The sequence below is a fragment of the Perca fluviatilis genome, chromosome 5 (genome assembly GCF_010015445.1).
Source record: "Perca fluviatilis chromosome 5, GENO_Pfluv_1.0, whole genome shotgun sequence".
NCBI classification, from domain to species: domain Eukaryota; kingdom Metazoa; phylum Chordata; class Actinopteri; order Perciformes; family Percidae; genus Perca; species Perca fluviatilis.
Window position 1 is genome coordinate 15885129 of NC_053116.1, and position 25469 is coordinate 15910597.

Genomic DNA, 25469 nt, shown 5'->3' on the forward strand with positions numbered 1-25469 from the left:
GAACAATCCGCGGCTGGAGCCACTCTTCGCTGATTTGCTGCCCATTTGAACATTTCCTCCCCCTAATCTATAAACATTTGTTGCTTTACTTTCATTTTTCCTTTTTTTTGAGCTTATCGTCCACGAGTTTATTCTTCTCATGTCATCCCCTCATTTGTGGAAGACGTCGGGCTTTGGACGATTTCATGCAGAGTTAGACAACCAGCCAATGTTCCCTCCCTTTATTGACGGATTCCCTATATCACAATTTGCCAGGTTTGCAGACATCCGCTGACTGGCCTCACCTTCCAAATATACGCGTTTGGACCAGATAATGCTGCTTATATCACCCCCCCCCATATGTTTCCATGTTGGCACCTCGACCATACATTTCATTACTGGAGGGGAGGGGGTGCTCTATTTTTGTGGGAGGGGGGCACATTTTGCTGGGCGCAGAGATAATTGCATTATAAATAGTTCCATCATAAAAGTGTCTGAGGGAAACAACCTGAATAGAAGACTTTTAAAAAGCCCCCAAAACGGACTAATATTTATAACTTTGAAATGGCAACTGTCTTCATTTATAGTCCGTTTTGTGTGTGTGTGTGTGTGTGTGTGTGTGTGTGTGTGTGTGTGTGTGTGTGTGTGTGTGTGTGTGTGTGTGTGCAAAACTTGCTTGTCTGCCTATGGGAGGTCATGGCAAAAAAATGTGAAAACCTTTTTATTGGTGTTTATTGAAATAGGGGAGAAGAGTATAACAATTTAAATATTCAAAAACAAACATGTAGCAAGTGCGATGTCAATGTAGCCTATAGATGAGGAGGAAGAGGAGGAGGAGGGGGGTCGACTTTGAGATGACATTGAGGCTGTAAGGATGGGAGCCGAGTCTCTGGTTGTTGATGTTAGACAGTCGCACAAGGCGAAGCGGCTGCTGCCCGTGTTGATTCAGCCTCCTCCTCTTCCTCCTCCTCCTCCTCCTCTTCCTCCTCCTGGTCTTCAGCACTGCTCCCCGCTGGACAGCTCCTGCTTGGACATCTCTAACGCTGCATGGTCCCTATAAGTCTTTTAATGGAAGTAAAATCTACTTATCTTCCAAGAAATATTGGGAGTTTACAACTTTATCCACAGGAGGAATCTACGGATACCTCGTTTCGAGATTTGTGGCAGGCAGCGTATCCTCGGCGGCACAGATCACAGATTCATTGTGAGTAAACTGGGTGCTGATTCCTGCGTCTGTCTGTGCGTGTGTGCGTGTTTGAACCCTCATACAAACGAGTCTGGCTAATGCATGATTCTTTTTTATTTGGCTTTGCAGCAATAGTGAGTGTGATTAAATTGTGAATGAGACTGTCAATGCGTTGTTGGGGTCAGTGTAATGACTGCATGATGAGCTCCGCACCTACATGCTACAGCCAATTAAATGCCGAATTGTTTACGGTTTGCTTGTCTATTGGATGGTGCAAATGTAGAGACGCATTCTCGTGCGTTTAATAACATGTTTAGTTCTCAATGTTTCGCATAGAATGAGGTGGCAATTTGTGCAGCCTGATGCGTAAAGCTTTTACGCATAGGACATCCCTTTGTCTCCACAATGCGTTTTGTGTTCCTGTTTGTTTGAGACCTCTCTGTATCTCTGCTTGCATTTCTGTATGTGGATAACTGTTTGGAAAATCTGCAGGTGGTAATTGGTGGACTCTACTTCATTATGCTTAATTATCATAGGCTATCTGCTATTGCTACGGTGCGTCTTGCGCTTGAAGCGCATGTATTTGGATCCTGTAATTTGTCTTAAAGTTTTCTTTTTTTGTTGATCTTAGTGATATCCAGCTCCGTTTCTTTTATTTGGCTTATTTAATTGCGGGCTTTGTTTAGGCTATTAGGGTTGTGCTGATCTGGTGTTGGCTGCTGTTAATTTACGCACAATCTGTCGTCTGTGTTTTAGTTATGGGAGCAAGTCCAGCATGACTTTGTCATCGATGTTTTTTTGTATTGTTGGTGTTTGTTGAGTCTGATATAAATGAAAATTTTGTCAGGCAGCAAATGTTCAAAAGATGCTTTAGTGTGCGTTTATAAAAGCGTATTTCAGTAAAACAGTGCATGTTTGATTTTATTGACATTGTTTTATTGTACCTGCCGGGGAGTAAATGATTGTCTGTGTTTGCTTTACAAGTAACCACATTTTCAGCGCGTCCTGAAGAAAAAAAACACAAAAAACGACCAAATGCTCTATTCACGATTGCAGGTTAACGGCGACTGACGAGCCGTGTGTGCACAGGCTTCATCTCCAGACATTTGGTCCAAAGGTTAGGTCTAAAAACCGCGAAGCTGCTGTCTGCGTGGTCTGGTGCTGAAGCATACCGTCCGACTGCCAGGACCTCTGCCAAATCCAGAGACATGGCGACGAACGGCACCAAAACGGATGGACAAGTCACAGAACTGAACGAGGTGGCCACTAATAATGACAAGCCCAAGTCACTGGACGTGAAAGCCGAGAAGAAGAAAAAGGATTTGCCTGACAGAGAAACATGGGGAGGGAGATTTGATTTTCTCCTGTCGTGTGTGGGTTATGCAATTGGACTGGGAAACGTATGGAGATTTCCCTATCTCTGTGGAAAAAACGGTGGAGGTAAACATTATTTTCACAGCTAATTTAAACAAATTGCACGGCCCATTCAGCTCCATGATGCACATAGTCGAGTTTACCTAAATGACCGTGTCGATTACATGAACATAATGAACATCACACTTTTACAACCCTAATTAACTGACGTTGTGCTGTGGTTTTTAAAGTAATGCGTCAGTGCAGTTTTAGCCTAATATTGGTCATTTATTTAATGCATAACTTGATCTACTTTTGTCCATCCAGGAGCCTTCTTGATTCCCTATTTTTTGACCCTCATATTTGCTGGGGTCCCCTTGTTTCTACTGGAATGCTCCCTTGGTCAATACACCTCAATTGGAGGGCTTGGTGTGTGGAAACTGGCTCCTATGTTTAAAGGTATACTTCACTTAAATACTTCTGGAAAATTGTGTCTTGATACCAGGCCTGCCTAAAAAAAAGTATGGTATTTGGTGCTTTCATAGACTATCAGGATTTATGGAGGCCATGTAACACACATATCCAGTGATAGTTTTACTACACTGCCTAATTCATTTCTGTATGATAGGTGTGGGCCTTGCAGCAGCTGTCCTGTCCTTCTGGCTTAACATTTACTACATTGTAATCATTTCTTGGGCCATTTACTACCTGTACAACTCCTTCACCACTGTAAGTATTACACAGTGAACTCACATGATTCATAAAAAAGCTGAAACCAGCATAGGGTCAAGGTTGTTATTTATCAGTTCATTAGGAATTCTAGCCTGTGATACCTGTAAGAAATGTATAATCCATAAATGTGTCAAGTAGGGGAAAAAACACTGCAATTTTTGTTTTACAGGATCTTCCATGGAGCACATGTAACAATCCATGGAACACAGAGAAATGTTATACAAACCACTCCATTGCTGATACAACCAACCTCACCAGTTCAGTGTTGGAGTTTTGGGAGTAAGATATTGACTGCTTTCTCTTGCTTTCACAACAGCAGAGCTTTAAAGTATCCTGCATGCATCCCTGAAATACATAAAAGACAGCCTCCTCTGCTGCATGCTTATGTCCCTGTGTGTGTGTTTGTGTGTGTGTGTGTGTGTGTGTGTGTGTGTGTGTGCGTGCGTGTGTGTGTGTGTGTGTGTGTGTGTGTGCGTGTGTGTGCGTGTGTGTGTGTGTGTGTGTGTGTGTGTGTGTGCGTGTGTGTATAACAGTGTCATTGTTGCTCGCTCTGACTTATAGGCGCAACATGCATGAAATGACCGATGGCTTGGAAAAACCAGGCCAGATTCGAGTGCCACTGGCAATAACGCTGGCCATCGCCTGGGTCCTTGTGTACTTCTGTATCTGGAAAGGGGTTGGCTGGACAGGGAAGGTAAGACATTTGCCAGATTTGGGTATCCAAGACCTATTATGCTATGCTGGTTCCCAATAAGTAGTAGTATGTGACAGCAATGCAATATTAATCAGTCTAATATCACCTCATCAATCATTTACAATGCAGTCAGGATTGTCCAGATTGATTTTTAAATAAGAGAAGAGACATCAAACACTCGTGTTTAGTAATCCTACTCTGCCTCATGGCAGATCCTCTAATTCCAACTCTCCTGACACCGTGTCTATACTGAGTGTGGATTCATGATAGGAGGAGCAACAAACAGCCATACGCTACAATCTGGTTTTGTACTCTCCCTTCACTCCCTGCAGCTTCCCTCCCATGTGGTGCCACATTTCGAAAGTCTAGTGCATCACATGACCATGGCAAATAAAATTTGTTTTGGTCACAAAAACCCCATCCCCCTGCACACTTTTCTCACAAATTGCTTGCAGAGCGTCATACATCTACACAGCCATTCAAAGTGAAGCTGCAGTGATTTCTTTACTGAATTATTGGTCTCTTTATCTGTTTTGTTTTTGTGTGTGGAAGAGACAGAATGAATTAAATCTAGAACATATTAACAACCCTTATGAATATTTCTGAATAGTGGGGGGATTTCAAATTTACAACTTCTGCATGCGTCATAAATTTACTTCAGATTCAATGGTGTTACCCTGCTGATCCTGCTGTCTCACACTGTATAGGTCGTTTACTTCTCAGCTACGTATCCCTACTTCATGCTGTTTATTCTCTTCATCCGTGGCGTGACTCTACCTGGAGCTAGAGAGGGAATTCTGTTCTATATCACCCCGGACTTTGCAAAACTCAAAGAATCGGAGGTAATGACATATTATCATATGATTCATACCTATGTACTGCACGCCTGAGTGAGCAGAGCTAGGGCCTCACGCAGCTAAATGCTTGTGTTTCTTTGTCAGGTATGGCTGGATGCAGCTACCCAGATCTTTTTTTCCTATGGATTGGGATTGGGCTCACTTATAGCTCTGGGCAGCTATAACCCTTTCAATAACAATGTTTACAGGTAAGACTGGTCATGATTCATGAATAGAGATAATCTATTTGAAAGAGACAGAGAATGCTGCTGAATTTAATATATCAGAGCAAATTGTAATAGCTGAAGATTATTTTACTATATTATAGGCCTCTATTGAAGACCTTATTCAAGGATACTTAATAAGAGCTGTCTGCGTTTTCAGCGTCCTCCAAGTTGACAAAAAATCCTGGTGAGGCAGAGATGGTTCAATATAAAGATCTTACTCACAATTGTATTATGATGTTATCCTTATCCAGTCCAACCTTCTTAGTTATATCCACAAATATGTGCCGTCCTCCTATCTCGGGGCCCGGGCCAGTTATTGCAACAGAATATTGGAAATAACATTGTTTTTAAGGTTACCAAAATAAGTACTAGACTGTCAGCCTGTCTATCCTGACCTTTCAATGTGTCCCAATCAAAGACTCTTCTCTGTGCCTGTCAGATACAGCTGCACTTGTGGAAAGCTCCAAGGTTCATTGTACAATGCTTAGAGTACAACGGTGCATGCAGAGGTTATTTGTTTAACTAGAACATACATACTAGGGATTTCTACCAGAGAGCCTTTGAAGTGTCTTTTAAATGTAAGTTGCTGGCATGAATATAATATTCTAAGGAGAAGGCAGTTTCTTGTGCGTGCTAGAGGGAAAAAAAAAACTATGATTGCGAAGTGTTTTCTCCAGCAGCCCCATGGTTCTGGGTCACATAAACAATCAGTAACATAAAAATAGTTGCGCTCATTTTGTGTGCTTGTTTCAAATGAATCTATGTTCTTTTACATATATATATAATTCTATGAAAAATACATGTTTATTGATTGTCATGAGTTCTTAAATGAGATCTGTTTATGTCTGTCTTAAACAATAACGTGATTTTGTCAAACATCTGTATGATCAAAAGGAACTAATAGCAGAGATGCATTCTCACAGCGACTCTTTCAGATCTCAGTCTCTCCTGTGTGGACTATTTTGAGGGAAGCTTGATACAGAGAAAAACATAAACATGTCTATTTTGTATTTCCTCTCCCCAGAGACTCCATCATTGTGTGCTGCATCAACTCATGTACCAGCATGTTTGCTGGCTTTGTAATCTTCTCTATTGTTGGCTTCATGTCACATGTGACAAAGAGACCCATTGCCGATGTAGCAGCTTCAGGTAGGATCGCATCTACTGTATGCCTTTTTTTTCTGTACTGTTTTTTTCCTCTGCACAAAAAAGTGCACTGTCACTTATTAGTGACTGCTAAACACAGCATTTGTCACTTTTATGTGAATATATGTGTTTGCAGTCATAACAGAGTGTTATGAGAATAACCCTAATGAAATATGATTTTCCCATTTACTATCCAGGTCCTGGCTTAGCTTTTCTGGCCTACCCGCAGGCTGTAACCGAGTTGCCTGTGTCTCCTCTCTGGGCCATTCTGTTCTTCTCCATGCTGCTCATGCTGGGGATAGACAGCCAGGTAAGGGGCTTGGAGATGATCTGCTCATGGGCTGACCTAAATATTTAAATGCAGGTACCTATCATGCAGCTCACCCCTGCTCTCTGTTGATAAGCATGCAATTTGCTTCTTGTGGACAGATATAGCTGATCTTTGACATCAGCTGTCAAGTCTTTTCAACACAACTTTATCACCTCCATGTGCCCGCAGGTTTCCCTGTCGGTGTGGGTCTTTCTTTTCTGTATGATAATTGGGTTTGAATAAGGCCACAGAGACTAGAAAAAAAATTGTAGTATATATATATGTTTCAAAAAATTGTAGTATATATATATATATATATATATATATATATATATATATATATATATATATATATATATATATATATATATATATATACACACATATATATATGTATATATACTACAATTTTTGTTGTGGCTATAATGTAGCTATACACTAGATATGACCACCAGCTCTTCAAAGGAAAAGACATCAATTATAACCCTATTCTAAATAGGGTAAATAGTCTTTACATATCAAAGCTATTACCAAAATGGCTTCCAAGAAGTGGATGCTTGGTCATTCAGAAGATTGCGTTAGTGTTTCTGTCCCATGGTTTGGTGCACACTGCAACTCTTTGTCATTTGTCATCATCAGTCAGCCTAACCACTAAAATAAAAGTTCTTTGGTGAAGAATACATTTTGCAAAATATTCACAGACCTAACATATAATATATATAAAAAAAGATAAAAATGCTGAATTTATTTAAAAAAAACATTTGTGTCAAAGAACACAGTGATAGCGCACATATTCACACTTAAGCTTAATGCTGTTACTATGATTTTGTCTTTCAGTTCTGCACTGTTGAAGGCTTCATCACTGCTCTGGTGGATGAGTTTCCCAGAGCTCTTCGGGGTAGACGAGAGATCTTCATCGCGTGTGTCTGTCTGGTGTCCTATTTGATCGGACTTTCAAATATCACACAGGTACAGCAGGGGCAGCTCTCTTATGATACTACTGTCAATTAATGGAACGGGATTAAACAAATAAGTAATAGAATTGAAAGATGTAATTAAAATATACAAATCCATGCATCTACTGTATGTAGTGGGCAAGAGGCTATTTAAATTTCCACTTGTTCTTTTAATTGCATCAAATGCATTACCAGAATATGTTATACTGTATTCTAACACTTATCCATGTTTCTGTAACCAGGGCGGAATCTATGTGTTCAAACTGTTTGACTACTACTCTGCCAGTGGAATGTGTCTGCTGTTCTTGGTCTTCTTTGAATGCATCTCCATATCCTGGTGCTACGGTGTGTATCATCAGTGTTTCATGCAATATAGCAGAACAGAACAAACTTATCATTCAAAAAATGCATTTTTCTTTAATTTTACAAATAAAGTCAGTGAAATATCACATACATAAAAAGAAGGGGGGAAATATGAAGGTTAGAAAACGTCACACCTATCCAGAGATATTTGCGCAGCTTCAAACACTGTTCTGCCTCAAGGTCATGTGTTCCACCTCACCGTCCTCATCATCATGCATGGCAGACCGGCAGCAAATTGAAATAGATTGGATATGAATATTTTGATCATAGATTCATTTGTCTCGCAGGTGTGAACAAGTTCTACGACAACATCCAGGAGATGATTGGCTACAGGCCTTGTATATGGTGGAAGATGTGCTGGCTCGTGTTCACCCCTCTCATCGTCGGCGTGAGTACTCTGAACTAATACAACCGTACATGTAAAGTCATGACATGAAAAATGAGACAATAAATAAAGTCAATATTACCTGCCTACGGCCATGTCAGGCTGAGACAGTGCTGCCTCTAGTCAGTGGTGTCAGGATGCATAAAGTGTCTCATGTCTCCCACAGGGGGTGTTCTTGTTCAGCGCCATACAAATGGTTCCTCTCAAAATGGGAGACTATGTGTTCCCAGGCTGGGGTCAGGGAGTGGGCTGGCTCATGGCGCTGTCCTCCATGGTTCTCATACCAGGATACATGATCTATATGTATCTCGGACTTAAGGGCACTTACAAAGAGGTAAGAAGTGAAGTGTCTGTTGGGATTGTTAGGTGAGCATGAGGTCTTGCTAGCTTGTGTTGCTAGAGTTTTAGATCTATTCTGACTCTGTAAGATAACAAACATTATACTTATACTGTTATGTAATTCATTTGCGTTGTGTTTCTGTCCCAGCGACTTCGGATAATGCTTCAGCCTCCGGCAGTTGTCAGGCGACCTCTGGAGAATGGACCTGAGCAGCAGGTGGAAACCAACACCGCTAACTTACCCAGCCCTACCAATCCAGCCAGTCCAGCTAGTCCTGCCAACCCAGCTCCCGTAAACCCTGCCAGCCCCACCATTCCACTAATCCGCTCCAACCCAAGATCCCAACACCAACTAGTAACCCAGCCACCATCACCACTACCACAATTACCCCCACCACCACAGCCAGTCCGGCTAACCCCCCCACCACAACTGTTAGCCCGACCAGCCCACCACCCAACCCAGCTAGCCCAACGGAGCACGTTAACCCCCCGAACCCAACAAGCCCCACCTCTAACCTGACCAATGCCGAGGCCAACGTGTAGTCAGCAAAGAAACCCTCATGGAGCATGTAGACAAAAGAGAACATTACAAAGGACTTCCAAGATTTTAATTGATTCACCTACCTCCAGGGGCAATATGTGATCAAAACAGATTTTCAAACCATGTTTAATTTTTCTGCATTTGTAAAACCAAGCCAATGATGTCTTATTGTTGGTTTGCAATCTGAAAACAATATCAAAGACTGTTAGTGTTCATAAATACAACCATAAATCTGAATAAAAAAAAAAAAATGTTAACATACTGTGTAATACTGTGAGAAAAGAAAAAAACATATAGATTAGAGATTTGTTGAATATCTTCATGAATCAAGTAAATACCGTGTGAATATAGTAGATAAAGTAGTGAACAAAATTGACATCATTGAAGAGTGCAAGGGATGGCGTCAATTTTATTGTGGATGTTTACTAAACCTCACACAGTTGTCTCTTTTCCAAACGTTACTCTGTGAGGTAAACTACAGGCCACAAGGCGAGCGGGGAGCTCTGAGTAAGCACAATGCCAATAAGAAGTTCATGTTTAGGAGCTCTGTTGCAAAAGATTTTGTGTGTGAGAGAGACTGTTATTTTTCCTTCCTTTTTTTCAGTAAAAAAAAAGGGAAAACTTTTATGTGATCGAAACATTTTCAGAATTATTTTTAGGATGTTTTATACTATATGTGTTGGGATGGAGGACCAAAATCAATAGGCAGACAAAAGCAAAAACTATGCCATTTAGTGTTTGGTTGGCGAAGCACAGGGTACAATGAAGTACAAAAGAAAAAGAAAAAAAAAAGCACAGGGTTAGAAAAATGATTTACAAACAATCGACTATCCCTTAATGCTGACAGTCAATCCTGTTTACGTTTTGCATGCTTTCCTCAGGAACATCAGTGAAAATTTCTGAAATGTCTCCTTACAAAAAAAAAAAGAAAAGAAGAAGAAGAACAAAGAAGGCCTTAAGCCAACCAACCAATTTTAACTAAGCCATAGTCTGTTTACATGACTGGGCAGAACTACAAAATACAACTTTGTATGCTAGAACAAAAACCTGGACCAACTCTGTGTTTAAGTACAGTCATTATTTTTTCTTTATGTGTAATGATCAATTATAGTTTGATCAATATGTATTCAGCAATACATATGTAGATGTATAAGTGCAGGCCAGTAAGCAAGTGGTCTGTTTCTCTTTTTGTTTATGTTGTCTTTGCTTTACTAGTGAAAAGCACAAAGCTTTAATTTCCCCAGACTTTTGCCATGGCGTTTTAGGACAATGTTAGTTTGCTTCTATGGCAGCTACTGTGAAAGGCATCTGGTTGAACAGAACATGTTTACTTTGAAAAGCAAAACAACTGAGCGAAAATGTGAAATGGCTACAGTTCATGTCCTGTGAATTTTGTATAAAGTTACTCTACCACAGTTTTCTCTGGAACTTTGTTGTAAAACTGTACTGTGTAAAACATGTAACTGTAAATGTCTGTAATACATTGGAAGTTATTGTCTAAATGTTGAAAAAATGGAGTTGCTGTTTTCTGCAATAATATTTTGATCACAGAAGCTAAAGCACATATCTTACAGAAATATACGAAATGATGATGACAATGAAGATGCTGACGATTATATTAAAAAATAGAAACTATGTCTAGTAAAACAATATTGTTTTGTATATTTTTAACTGTCTCACTGCCTAATGTAAAACATAATATAAACATGATATGTATCTAAATGGTGTCACATGATAAAGCACGATTGTTATGTTATACAAACAGAAAAAGACTGAAAAAATAAAGAATTATAGAAAATATAAATACAATACATGCCTGGCATATGTCCCTTATAGCATGTGTGCTTAAAGTAGCAGCCCCGTGCTTTTCAACACTGTTATCAGGAAATTAGGTCAACTAACTATCCAATGAAAATATGTATCCAGTACTGAATCCTCCTGCAGTTCCCTTTTTGTAGAAAACCCTGTTGTTGTCCATAGAGTATTTCTAGTCAATAGGTATAGAAAAATGCAATCCCAGTAAAACTACAAGCAGGGATTAAGAGGAGAAAAGTACAAAGTGTTGTGTAGCTGGTTTCACTTTTTGTTTAGTTAGAATGAGGCCAAGTGGGACATGTAAAATTAAACAAAACCTCTCTTCAGTAGTTTTGGGTGAAGAAGCCCCCAGCTTAACTCTAACATGGAGGTAAAAAAGGAACTTAACATTACAGTAAAATGAAACATCAAAAGAAAATGAGAGAAATGCATCTGAAGCCCATCCTTGTGGTTTATTGAGTGTCAGAAACACAAGCTAATAGAGAAGCCTCGGAAAGAAAAACATCACCATAGAACAGCTCTTGGCCTGGGGCCTGGCGTGCCCACCCGCCCCATCTCCCCAACCTCTTATGGCTCTGTGTGCATTTGATGTGTGTGTGTGTGTGCCTGCTGCATCTTTTCCCCCACCCTCCTGCAGTTGCTGTTTCCATTAGCTTCCAGTGTGATAAAAGAGACGGCACCAGCTGACACTACCACAATGACTCGCCGTGGATAAAGGAATGAGATGTCCCCTCTAGTAGCTTGTGGCAAACTGTGTGTGTGTGTGGGGTTAGGGACAGAAAGCTATGTGTTTGAGTGTACTGGGGTTTGAATTATGCCCCTAAGGGCAGCTGATATAAACTAGCCCCTGATGGATGGCTTACTAGCCTCCTTTATTCCCAGTTGTGTAATTTAGCATCATTACCTATGAAAACCAGTCACCACCGAGACAACCCAAACTGATGTCGTATATCCACAAGAGCCATAGATCATCATTTTCGGGCAGGGGAGGACAGGAAGGTGGCAGCTCTTGATTAGTTGGGAGCAATCTAGCAGAACACAGTTAGTCTTAGGTTATAGTGCCAGCAATGTTCGGCAGTGATGGCTTGAATGTCTTTAAAATTGTTATTACCAATATATTTATACACAGAAAAATAAATATTTTTTCTGGGCTTTAGTAGGGTGCAAAACATGTGCTTTTTGTTTTTCTACCAGGGAGGATGTTCAAATAGTTGACCTATTTCTGAACTTCCTTTGTTTCCCCCCAGCGTTTTCTCCAACGACCAATACTTGCTGACATCCCAGTAACTCTGAATGCTGTGAGCCATTGATTGTGTAACCTGATTAGGAATTTTAGCTACACTTCAGATGTTTTTATCATGGTGACATACTGTGTTTTGTCACCATAAATGGTGCCTCCATAGTATTTAGATACTTAAAAATGTTGACGGTTGCAACAACACATTGTAACCCCATAATATCCGGATTGGGTCACACATTTTGATAGTGTGATGGCAGAGACTGGTGGCCGGTCTTTGTGCATTGGTCTGTCTATAGAGCATTAGTCTCGCTTTGCCTGACCCTCCTCCGAAGCGCGCTGAAGGAGGGTCTGGCTACTCCACAAGGCATTCGGGATGGGAGGAAAACGTGCTCTGGTTTAATGGCATTTCTTTAAATAGTCATGGGCGGCTCTAAGCTCCGCAACAGAGCTGCTGCAAAATAGTCATGCGAGAGAAAACTCAGATTGGACAGATAGTCTATCTAGCTGTCTCAATTTACCATGCAGAGATCTGAGGAGCAGTCAAAAATAGTCCTTATTATCCACCGAATTAAAAATTCCAACACAAAGGAAGCGGAAGGAAACTGAAAATACATGCATCCGGCGGAATTTCCTGTGGCACCGGAGCAATCCTGGAAGTGTAACGTCAAGGATATAGACTAATAGAGCATTAACACCTCAACTATCAAAATTTGGTCAGTCCATCAGTCATTTTCCTATAGCTGACACTTTAGCGTCACTGAATCTGATGGTCACAAATTTCACCCGTTCCTATAATGTTATATGTAACATTAGTGACAGCAGATGCAGATGGTGGTCAAGTTGGTGCTCATGTCCAAATGATAATTCAGTCTTCATTTTGTCAGTCCATGATCATCAGATATCAGTGTGTCGGGTCGCGGGGGGAGCAGCTCCAGCAGGGGACCCCAAACTTCCCTTTCCCGAGCCACATTAACCAGCTCCGACTGGGGGATCCCGAGGCGTTCCCATGCCAGGTTGGAGATATAATCCCTCCACCTAGTCCTGGGTCTTCCCCGAGGCCTCCTCCCAGCTGGACGTGCCTGGAACACCTCCCTAGGGAGGGCGCCTAGGGGGCATCCTTACCAGATGCCCGAACCACCTCAACTGGCTCCTTTCGACGCCGGCGAGCAGCGGCTCTACTCCCGAGTTCCTCACAGATGACTGAGCTTCTCACCCTATCTCTAAGGGAGACGCCAGCCACCCTCCTGAGGAAACCCATTTTGGCCGCTTGTACCCTGGATCTCGTTCTTTCGGTCATGACCCAGCCTTCATGACCATAGGTGAGGGTAGGAACGAAAACTGACCGGTAGATCGAGAGCTTTGCCTTCTGGCTCAGCTCTCTTTTCGTCACAACGGTGCGATAAATTGAATGTAATACCGCACCTGCTGCGCCGAATCTTCGACCGATCTCCTGCTCCATTGTCCCCTCACTCGCGAACAAAACCCCAAGGTACTTGAACTCCTTCACTTGGGGTAAGGACTCAATCCCTACCTGGAGTAGGCACTCCATCAGTTTCCTGCTGAGAACCATGGCCTCGGATTTAGAGGTGCTGATCGTCATCCCAGCCGCTTCACACACGGCTGCGAACCGATCCAGTGAGTGGTGAAGGTCACAGGTCGATGATGCCATCAGGACCACATCATCTGCAAAGAGCAGCGATGAGATCCCCAGCCCACCGAACTGCAACCCCTCCCCACCCCGACTACGCCTTGATATCCTGTCCATAAATATTACAAACAGGATTGGTGACAGAGCGCAGCCCTGGCGGAGGCCAACCCTCACCTGAAACGAGTCCGACTTACTGCAGAGAATCCGGACACAGCTCTCGCTTTGGTCGTACAGAGATTGGATGGCCCTGAGAAGAGACCCCCTCACCCCATACTCCCGCAGCACCTCCCACAGTATCTCCCGGGGAACCCGGTCATACGCCTTCTCCAAATCCACGAAACACATGTAGACCGGTTGGGCATACTCCCAGGCTCCCTCCGGGATCCTTGCGAGAGTGAAGAGCTGGTCCGTTGTTCCACGACCAGGACGGAATCCACATTGTTCCTCTTCAATCAGAGGTTCGAAATCGGACAAACCCTCCTTTCCAGCACCTTGGAGTAGACTTTACCAGGGAGGCTGAGAAGTGTGACACCTCTGTAATTGGCACACACCCTCTGGTCCCCCTTTTTGAAAAGGGGAACCACCACCCCAGTCTGCCACTCCTTTGGCACTGTCCCAGACTTCGACGCAATGTTGAAGAGGTGTGTCAACCAGGACAGCCCCTCCACACCCAGAGCCTTGAGCATCATCCTTTGTGCCTTAATGAGTAAATAAAGGGAACACATCCCAAAGTCTGTCATTTTCATTTCCTGTTTCATAATGCGGATAATATGAAGCCCATTGATTCTGTAACTATGAATAAGGGGTATATAAAATATAAAATAAACTTGACCATAAACTGACACTGTACATTAGGTGTGTATATGTATCAGCACTGTGCACGTTAATTGATATAGATCGTATTATTGTGTGATACTATTTTTTTTCTTCATGCAGTCTCTGGGCTTATCAGCTCCATTTTGTGGCCAGATCTGAGCATGGGGACATTGTTTGGAGTTTAGCATTTCTTGGCACTCTCTGTCGCGAGCCTATTTTTAAAGTTAAAAAGTGCTTGCAGTGTGGCCGCAAGAGAGGACACTGAAGAAGCAAACTGGTGATCCATGATGCTTTTATGAAAGGATGACAGAACGCTACAGCTTATAAACTCACACAGGCTGGAATGATTAATCCTCATAGCCCACTTAGAGCAAGAAAAAACTAATTCTGCTCTGAAGATGAAAAGGCTGATAATTAGGTTTATACTTTCTCTGTTTTTAACCCCCAGTGCCAAAGGATTTTCTTAATTGTAACGCCCTATTGGATTTATGTTGTGGGTCACCGAACCTGCATATTTTTGATGTGGGTTTTGTGTGATCATTTGTGACATTTTTCCTCTGATGCATTTGGTTTGCCCCAGACTTCTGTCTGAGGTACACTCACCCGAGAATTCAAAGCAAATACATTAATGAATAACTAATCTTTGCAGATGCATGAATCTACATATCAATGTAATCAGAGGATGTTGTGTGCATGGCTATTTCCAGCAGAGGGGCTGAGAGGATGTCAAGCATGCAAAGCCTCTCTGCATATATGCTAATTGGGCTCCATTTTCCAAATCTGAATATGAACCTTGCCGAAATGAACTTTTTTTACCAGTTCACTTTTTAAGGTGTCTTTTTGCACACGCACACAAACTTTACTGCTGCTTACATCAAGCATACATTTAAGCTGTGCAGCTGGGTGAGATCTGAGATGAACGGGTGCACTCTGGGACATGAGAAATTGTGGTTTCCCAATGATTTTGCTGTTTGATAGTGTGCTCTCGTGACACAGCAAATATAGCAGTTATTTCAGGCAGCGAAGCTCAGAGGCAAGCGGAGGCGCATACGTTTTCTGTACAGATGAAAATGCCAGATTCTGAAGCCTATGCCAGAGAGGTTACCCTGTCGGAAGGGCTTATCACACTCGCTGTAAGAAAATCTATGGGTTTGAATGAACAAATCCCCCTCTTCTGGAAAGTACACAGACCCTTCAAAAAGGACTTCAATTTACATTACATTGCCCTTCCCCCATCTTGCCTCTTTTGGCAGCTCATAAACCTACAACATCATATGGAGTAAGTATGGAGGAAACCTGTACCCGTCTATCTCATGTGGTGTCTAATGAAAATATTTTAACTGTTTGAATTTCCCCTCTGTATTTCAGTATATACAGTCCGTGTATGATCCAAAAAGAGGATAGCATTTTTATATTGCAAAAAAAGAGACTGTGATTACTTTGTAAAATGAATCTCTGTGACAGTGAATTTAAAGTCACAATAAAGAGGACAATTTTAGCTAATCATGAGACTGTCCCCTGCTACTTTCAGTTTGCTGTAGCGCTTGTTGTCTTTTGTCACAGCTTATAACGTCTCCCCAATGTGCCAGAGGCTTATGGGGGAGTCATTGTAGATTACTGCCTGGGTCAAACACAGAATGCAAATCAGGCCAAGGAACAGGCAAAGTGAAACACTGGAGAGAAAAAAAATCAGGGTGCAGGAAATATCTTAAAAAAAAAGAAACTGCAATATGTTACTTCTATAAATTTGTCATATACTCTAAATTGCAAGTGTGTTTGTGCGTGCGTGTATACAGTTGCATATATTTCAATATTTTGAAAGAAAAAAAAAGAATATCGGAGACAATGTTTTCTAATATTAATTATAACTATTTTGAGAGGCGGCTAATTTACAGGACTGAATAGGTCATGGCAAACATAAGCCAAGGGGAGAAATTCCACATCGTTAGCAAGACATGTTACTCTGCCTAGATGTCACGCACAGTGGGTGCTCTGGATGATCTTGTGCCCTGATGTGAATCTAGAGGGAGGAAGGGCTAGCTCTCCAGTGAAGCTCCTCTAATGGTTTCCCCTGGATTCCCTGCCCAAAGGCTTTCAGGCCCTGTGCTCTACCCTGGGCTTCTTTAGGCTGTGGGACTTTGATAATAGCTGACAAATGAAAAACTCTGCCGACATCAAATGGAGTTATTTGTTTCTCTGCTCTTACACAGAAACGTACTCCACTCCGCTGTGTTCCACTGAATTCTCATTATTCTGCAGCTAATCTCCTGAAACTTAACCCACACCGACTAGCAATGCTGCACCTCTGTGTGTGTTTACAGTAAGTGCATATTCTGTGTTGTGTTCAGTTGTGTTTGCATAAATGGATGGATACACGTGTGTGTGTGTGTGTGTGTGTGTGTGTGTGTGTGTGTGTGTGTGTGTGTGTGTGTGTGTGTGTGTGTGTGTGTGTGTGTGTGTGTGTGTGTGTGTGTGTGTGTGTTTGTGCGTGTGTGTGTTGTGTTTATGTTTATGTTTAGCATGGATTTACTGTGAATGTGTACAAATCCTCCTGTTAAGTGTAAAGACAAGACCAGGCAGCTGCTCCGGGCACAGCTTTAGTAAAGACCTGCATTCTAAATACATTCTGTCAGATTACACCGGCACACACTTAGCACTTCACTCCTCAGGATGTTGGCTGAGTCTCCTCAGTTTATAACAGCTGGGAACTGAAAGCAAGGTAGAAGGTGAGGGACAGGCGATTAAGAAAGTTAACGACTCTAAACTAGTGTCAGTTTATTTTTATAAAACATATCGTAAATTGAAGCCAAGCAAATACTCTTGGTAATGGAACAATCACTGTTTATTTTATTCTGACACATGACAAATGATTTGTATACATTGTAGGGGGAGAATCACAGTTTCATTTTCTGTGTGTTTGTGTGCAAACAAATGCTAATTTGATTATTTTTGGCACTTTGTTATATGCAAATGTGACCAAGTGACCTCCACACGTGCTTTGCATGCATTATCCCTACTGTTGCATGACATTTTCACTCATGTAGTTATGCCCTTGACTGCACATTATGACTGTGCAGAACAAGACAGAGATATTTAAGCCAACCCGATATGCATAAATACCCCCCTCCCTCAAATACGAACTGAAAACTGAGACAAACACACAAGACACGTACAGTGCTATGCTCTGGGAGACATTTTGAAGGCCTGTTAAGATGCAGTTTACTCTTTCTGACATGTAGAAAACACACGGACAACTTTTATAGAAGCACTGTCATATGCAAACAAGCTCATTCATTCCCTGTCTGTCTCCTTTTCTTCCTTAAACAACATATACACACACACACACACACACAGGCACACATCATGATTAAGAGCTCTGAGGGCCCTCAGGCCACGCTTGGACTTGAGGCTGCAGTGAATCGTGACTCATAGCTATGATGTGGTGCATGCTTTCTATTCTGATCTGTCACAGAGGTTGGGAACTATGCTCACTGATGAGTGAGCCGGACCAGGCAGGGCCACAGCGGCCTGCCCAGTCTGTCCTTCCTCATCCTCAGGCACCTCAGCTGTGCTCTCTCTCTTCCTCCCCTGACCTGAACAGTGACAGGTAAGACGCCCCGAGAGCAGCCTGCATACTGCAGAGCTGAGAGGCACAGCAGGGGTTAATGAGGTCAACAATGAGCCAAACTGTGTGCAACCACTAGTGTTAACTCACTAAGACACAGAACCAACTTATATTCAGCAGCACACAAGACATATGTTGAAATGTGTAGATGCCAAATAAATATAAAGCGTGTTTGGATATTTCATATTGAATGATTACAGATTAAGCTCACATGGTATTTACTTATTCAGTGTTTATGTAATTATGTGTATTACGTAATTGTAAAATAAATCACATCCTCTCCTTTTTTTATGCACTTACAGAAGGTATAGAACCCGCATCGTAACCTGCATTTATAAATATAAAGCATGGGGTACAAATGTGAATTATTTTTGCCATTTTGTTTAACTTCCTACATAACAACATAATGAAGGAATTTACAAGTTTAAGTTTAAGTTCTCAGTTAATAATAAATGCTTCCATGTCAAAGAGCACAATGATGCATCTAGTCTCGATCTTAACTTTAACCTTATATTTGGGATCAGTTCTTTTGTTCAAGTTTGATTTCTGTTGTACAAAGTTGGTCCAGTCTTTATCAAGTGTGAGAGAATGGATCTTCACTCAGTAGACACACAGGTCCTCAATGTACCTGTATGAAAATTTGAAGAAAAAAAAATCCTCTGATGACATTTTCAAGGTTGAAGACACTTTTTAGGTAAAGAGCAGCATCTTGAGTGGCCACTAATAACTTTTCTAGACGATCATTTAACCGCAACTTGATAAAACTGACTTCAGTTAGATAATACTGACTCAGTGAAACTTTGGCCTGTAGTTCAAAAGATTTTCCAAATTTAACAGTGTTCCAACTTGTTTTATGACAGCTGGTTAAAAACAAAGAAATTAAGGTATATATCCTTGAGCTAAATTGGACACAGAGCACTTAGGCAGTTTTACAGTTATAAAAGCTTTTTTAGGTTCAGTGTGGACATACAAGATGGCATCATAAAAACCTTACTTAAAAATGTAAAACGTGTATGTCTGAACATTAGCTCCTATACTGTAATAAAAGCTTTATTTATACCACATGCTCCAGACTTCCTCTTCCTTCTCTAATGTGCGATTGTCTGTAAGTCAGTTAATGCTTGGAGATCAGCATATCAATTTTCATGGTCGTCTGTGTAAAACCTTTAACATTGCTGCAGTTCAGTCAGTTATTTACTTACAACACACATTTCTTTTCGTTGTGTCAAAGATGGCAGTGAAGACACAAAAAGAAAGTTATATCTTTACACTTATTTCTCAAATCAATGACAAATCCATGGCTGGTGTTAGCTCAGTTGGTAGAGCAGGCGCACATATATAGAGGTTTACTCCTCGACGCAGTGGCCACTCTCCCCTTTCATTTCTTCATCTGTTCTGTGAAAATAAAGGCCTAAAAATGGCCAAAAAATCATGACTTGTACCTGTGTGCAGTGTTTTACTGCTTGTGTTTAATTTAAACTCAAGGAGTTTTGTGTTTTTAATACTTGAATCCCACTGAACCAAAAAGGTAGGTAAGTGTTACTTATTAATTATACAATAGGAGTAACAGTGTAAATGTAATACCATGAAAATCCTACCATGTAACCGCAAAATTGCATTTGATGAATATAGGTTTGAGTTCTGGAAATGTCTTGTCTTGTAAAATACTGTGAATAACTTTCTAATTCATCAATGACTGCCCTTTTTACTTTATTATTTCATCATTATTCCTGTTATGTTGTGGCAAAATCAAGGATGAAATTCCAGTATATACAGTATTCTATAAATAAGACCCCAGAATTAATCTTGGAACTATCAAATAGGTCTGACGATATGAAGGGAGGCAAAGCGTTTGGTAAGTTCCTGTGGTCTGTCAAACACATCCGCTGGCAGGACCTAATGTGGCGTGTGACACGTCACACCCTATCACTCTGCCTTACAGATGACCAGCCGCTTACGTATGCCGCGTGCACCACTGGATCCCAAACCAGACACTGTCAGGTGTGATAACAGTTTGAGCACCAAACCCACTCTGAAGCCTTGCCCTCTCCCATTCCCACACAATTCATTTGATGCTGCAACCGCACAGCTCATGGTCGGCTATGCACTTCTGCAAGCATGTGCCGTGCCCTAAAGATGCTTTTATTCCTGGTTCACCTGCACATTTCCCCAAGGCTGAGGGCCAGAGATAACCCTGCCGCTCTGCTCCCTCAGACCGGCGAACCACTCTCCATCACTGGGGGGGTTTACAGAGATAAGGACTGCTGCCGATCCCAGCTCTTTGGAGGGAATCAAATACTTGTACGTCACCTGAGGTTCACTTTTGGGGGTACTTAGACAGTCAGCGACAATGGTGCATGCTATACATATAAGCTACATGCGCCAGATACAACTTACAGTATGTCATACTATTAGATTATTGTACAACATTGTGCAAACAAGTTTTCCCCTCCTTCAAGAGGAACTATCCTCTTAAAATTGCACGCAGTTTTCCCGCTGCTCTTTATCTCGTAATTTGTGCCCTTTGGTACCAAAATGTGCTGCCTACATTTGGCATTGGAGGTAAATGTTCCCCCAGCACACAGTCATTATTTCAATCCTCCCAACGCTGTGGACAGGCCCCAGCCTCTTTGACAGCATTTGATGCTCTCTTTCTCTCTGTGTGTCACCATCTCTTTCACTTGATGGAGAGAGGGTTTCATTCTTTTTCTTGGCCTTTTCTATTGATTTCATTTCATCAAGGCTACCTGGCTTTGTGCGAGCATGTGTGGTGCAACATGTAGTCGCATTATGTTACTTTGTAGCAGTGACAATCATTCTGCTTGCTCACGCATAGAAGTAAAAAGAGAATTCTGCAAAATGTTGAGTAGAAACCCTTCCACAATAATGATTTCATTATAATTCTATCAGTTTTGTAAGAATGTTTTTGCTATTGTAGAAGAGGCCAGCCCGTGGTTAAAATGTTAAAGCTACAATGTACTTAATATTTGTGTAGCTTTCACATGAAGCGACTCCATTTTCTTTCATTAAAATCAATCTCTTCCTGTCACCTTCTTGGTTTTTTCTTTTGACTGGGTTAAAGTTGATTTCCCTGCATAAGCGTATAACAAAGCTGGTAAATGAATAAGGGCACATCCAAAAAGCGTAAAGACTTCTATGCCTGAAGCATCTTGCCTATCTGTTCTAACCTGGTTGGTAACCTGTTTTTTTTGGGAGTACTGAAGTCTGATAAAAACAATGTGATGGTGGAAGAGAAGAAAAATCAGCAAGGAGCAATTGTTCTGTGCTGGATTCTCTTTGATCTGTAGTGCAGTGAAAGGAGGGCATTATGTAACGTCTTCAGCACACACATGGCCGACTGTGTGACTGCCAAACACACGGGGGGAGTGGTGGTGGTGACGGTGGTGGTGGGGCTCTGTGGCAAGAGGGGTGGGGGGGGCAGACAGTCGAGAGGAAAGACCGTGGAAGACAGTAGAAGATGGACTTGTGAGGAAAAACATTGCTGCTCGTATTGGTGTTGGGTCACTTTCCTTATTAAGGCTGCTCAGTCAAGCAGCTGTAATAAAGGTCCTAACAAGCCTCATTATGAGACATGAGAATGCCCCTTAGTGATGGTTCAAACATTTATCTGCTGCTCAGTGCCCAAAACCCACTGTCACAATGCACATCCTTTTCTGCCTGTTGTTAAGAGAGGGAATTTGAATAATTACATGGAGTCCTGATCTTGTAGGAAAAATATGGTCTGTGGCTAACAAGAAATATTACCCTATCATTTGTATTCCCTAATTGGAAGCAATTCATTATCTTGTAGGAACAACAAAATGGCAGCACAGTCATGCTATTGCACAGCAGATGGCCCTTTAAATCAATCATTTACAAATCAATCAATAATATATAAAAGTATGACATTTAAGCCAATTGTATGAGTAGGAAATCACTGGCTGTGTCAAGCACCATACGGCAGGCCAAATGTGTGCAACAAAACAGGTCAAAGATGGAGCTGAGACAGCATTGAACATAGAGGGATGCAAAGGAGAAATTTATTAACAGGACGCTGCCAAATCAATGTAGCATGCACGTCACACAAGACAGCCTTATCAAGAAGGAGCTGTCTTAATTGATGGGAGGAGGAAGTAAGGAAAAGGCAAAGAGTGATTGGTAGTGTGTTGGTGGTGGTGTAAAGCTGAAAACTGATGTTGAGATGGCTTGACAGGGTCTGTTTCTGTTCATTGCAAGACTGTGATCCAGAGTGACCGTGTTGTCTTCCCTTCTCTCCATAAAAGGTTATGCCATTGCCAGCAGTCCAAATGACACAATGAATGAGCCACAATTGCCAGAGCCACAGAGGCTCGTCAGGTCAGTCTTAAATTACGTACCAACACTGGACTCAATCTATACCACATTCAAGAGTAATTTATGGGTACTTGGATCTCAATATTTTCCCCCTTGTTTGCGACCTATAGTAAGGCTACGACTGCATTTTAGAAAATGACGTGCTTGGTAATAGAGTGTGTTGGGCTGTCAGCTCAGGGTGCGACTTCCGCATGCATCGCAAGGGGGGGGGGGGGGGGGGGGGGGCTTTGGGCCCTTCCGGTTGCTTGTTTGTATTTTAGATTATTTTGCCCAAGGATGTGTGTGCATTCTCACAGCAGAGAGCCACAGAAATAAAAAAAAGAGGAGGAGGTGGGGGAATAGATAATGTTCAAATAATCTACAGGCAATCATGCAAATTCCCCAGCCGTTGTTGTGCATTCAGGGATGCTGTAGATAGGGGTGTAGCCTCACATTCTATTCAGGCACAACACATTTGGAATTATGCAAAGAATGAGATCTCTAACATGTAGGGAATGTGTGTGACACTGCAAGGGTCACTTCTTCTCCATTGAGTCTGTAGTTAAATCATGTAGTTTATCCAATTGGATTAATTACTCCACACCGTGTCCAGAATGTGTCCAGAATGCACGGTGTTAAACCGTTTCCATTGGTTCATTCCTTTTACGTAAGAGCAAAATGGAGAGGACAGTGTTCAACATGTGTGTCTTAACCGTGTCTGAAGGCAGCAGAGTCCATCCTGTTACAGCAATAACAGAAGGCAGCAACTGAGAAACCAGTCCTCTATTGCAAGCACAGATGTCATGCTCCTTGTGGCCTTCACACACTGAAGGGGCCAAGTCGAATTTGGCGTGACCCTGATGTGTCATCTTGATTTAGACAGTAGTTTCACGTCGGCCACCAATGTGGCCCGATATCTGTGTGCATGCATTTGTGTGTGGATCTGCGATTGGTTTTGCGCAAGCAGGAAAAATGTGGATCTCATCTCCATTATCCCACAAGAGGGATGCCTTCCTTGGAAGGCATGGTGCAGCAGAAGCAGGGGCATTGTGGTTGGTGAATGGCTGGGTCTAATCTCGTGGAGGCAGTGGTCTGTTGGAGGGGCTTTTGAGCAGATTTGAGCCTGAGGGGCGAGAGCAACAACAACCAAAAAGAAAAAATCTTTCTTATCTAGTTTAAAGATGTGTGTTATGAATGGTGCTCAGCAAATTCAAATTAGCCAAAGTGGAGGTATACTCATTTACATTTATTCAGCCTTTAAAGGATTCTATTTATAGCTTAAAATGCAACTACGGATATGCTAATCTGGCACAATTTTTCCAATACAGAAATGCATCTACAATGAAATGTCAAAAAAGATCCTATAAAAGGCAAGACTCTGGGATATGGAGCCATGTTTGGTAACATCTACAATGCATTCTGCTCTCAGCATGACAGCAATGTGTTGTTAATTAGAGACCCTTTTTACATGCAAAGTACATTTTCACATTATTAACAGATACATTGAAGAAATGCGGCATCCATATCAATCTTCCCAGAATGACGCTTGTGTCTTTGTTTAATCTCCAGGGACTAGGAGAATTTGGGGGCACCTGTAAAGTGGTTTAACACCGCCATCTGCTGGTTGGGAAAGAAAAGTCAGCTAACCTCTGATCCAACTACAGTCTGGTCTCACAAGAACGATCCGTCTTATCCCATTTCCATTAGAACATAATGTGGAGGCTAAATGCTTTCTAGGACAATGCTTAAATAGTAATCTAAACAATTCTCATCACTGACGATCTACTCTTTTCTCCCTTTAAAAGTAATGGATTTTTCCAGCAGCAATTATCCACTCTTATGTTACCATAACACCAAATCAACTAAATATCATCTATGGCCAACTGAGTCCACAGAGGCTTCAACTGTAATGCCTGTGGAAAGAGGTCAGCTGCTGGTCGAGAACTTGACGACTTTGTCATAGGATTTATTATGCACACAGCAATTAAGTTGAAATAGAAAGATATTAAATATTCAGCTGTTTTGACAACCGGCACTAGAAACATAAAATCTGAATCACAAGAACCAAATAACTGCATGTGCAAGACCTAAGGAGAGACACTGGGACAAGAGAGGGTGACTTAGTCCAATAATATTGCAAATATTACAGTAATTAATTCTAAACAGCAACAGTTCCTTTAATATGTTTTCCAGATTTCTCTACTTTAGGTTTATCTAACTGAAAAAATAAAACCAAATATGACAGAGAAGCTGGTGACAAGACACTGAAACTAGCACACAAAAAGGCTGCTCCAGGAACAAACGCAAACATCAGGCACTGTACCACATGTACACGGTTTAATCACACATAATATATAAGGTCTACCATAAAAGGACATTTTTCCAATGCTGGTCCTTCTAAGCCAAAGAGGTCTAGTTAATATGTTGATTAGTCACTTCAGTTTGCAACCGTTGCAGTGCTTGTCCAAGGAAAACAGAAAGAGCGAGGACTCCTGATTGGTTGTTTCAAAAAAGATGTGCTCCAATCAGTGAAAACACCTCATCACTGACTTAAGTATCTGCAACATTGAAGGTGCAACAAAGACAGCTACAGTTTTACAACGTAATATAGCAGTACAATTCAAAAAAATCTTATTTTATTTTGGGCAACTGTCTGCAAAAACACTTGGATTAGAATTAGATTTTGCTGTCATCACAGTTGATTAATATGTTCATCTATATCATCCATGACTTTGTACTTTTTTTTTTTTTTTTTTAAATTGTAATTGATGTTGCTTTGATAAACTTTTGATGTTGCCTTGAATCAGAAAATCTGATCAAAAATGGAAAAAAAACCTTAATGTTACTGCAAGTGACATACAAACAATATAATAGAGTGTATCTCATCTGCTGTTATGACTCGAGTATGTCACATTTTGTTTGGTAAAAATTACATAACAAGAAATG

General features: G+C 41.5%; 1 protein-coding gene across 1 annotated transcript; it reads left to right on the plus strand.

Moving 5' to 3' along the window:
• Positions 1 to 861: 861 nt before the first annotated feature.
• slc6a1a (solute carrier family 6 member 1a) lies at positions 862 to 10697 on the plus strand. Its single transcript, XM_039801455.1, is given in 16 exon segments — positions 862 to 1183; positions 2222 to 2605; positions 2846 to 2977; positions 3147 to 3247; positions 3420 to 3529; positions 3812 to 3944; positions 4652 to 4786; positions 4886 to 4989; positions 6032 to 6156; positions 6351 to 6463; positions 7301 to 7432; positions 7662 to 7764; positions 8070 to 8170; positions 8334 to 8501; positions 8655 to 8817; positions 8820 to 10697. Coding segments are annotated over 15 exon segments (2082 nt in total). The 5' UTR covers positions 862 to 1183; positions 2222 to 2373; the 3' UTR covers positions 9050 to 10697.
• The last annotated feature ends 14772 nt before the right edge of the window (positions 10698 to 25469 follow it).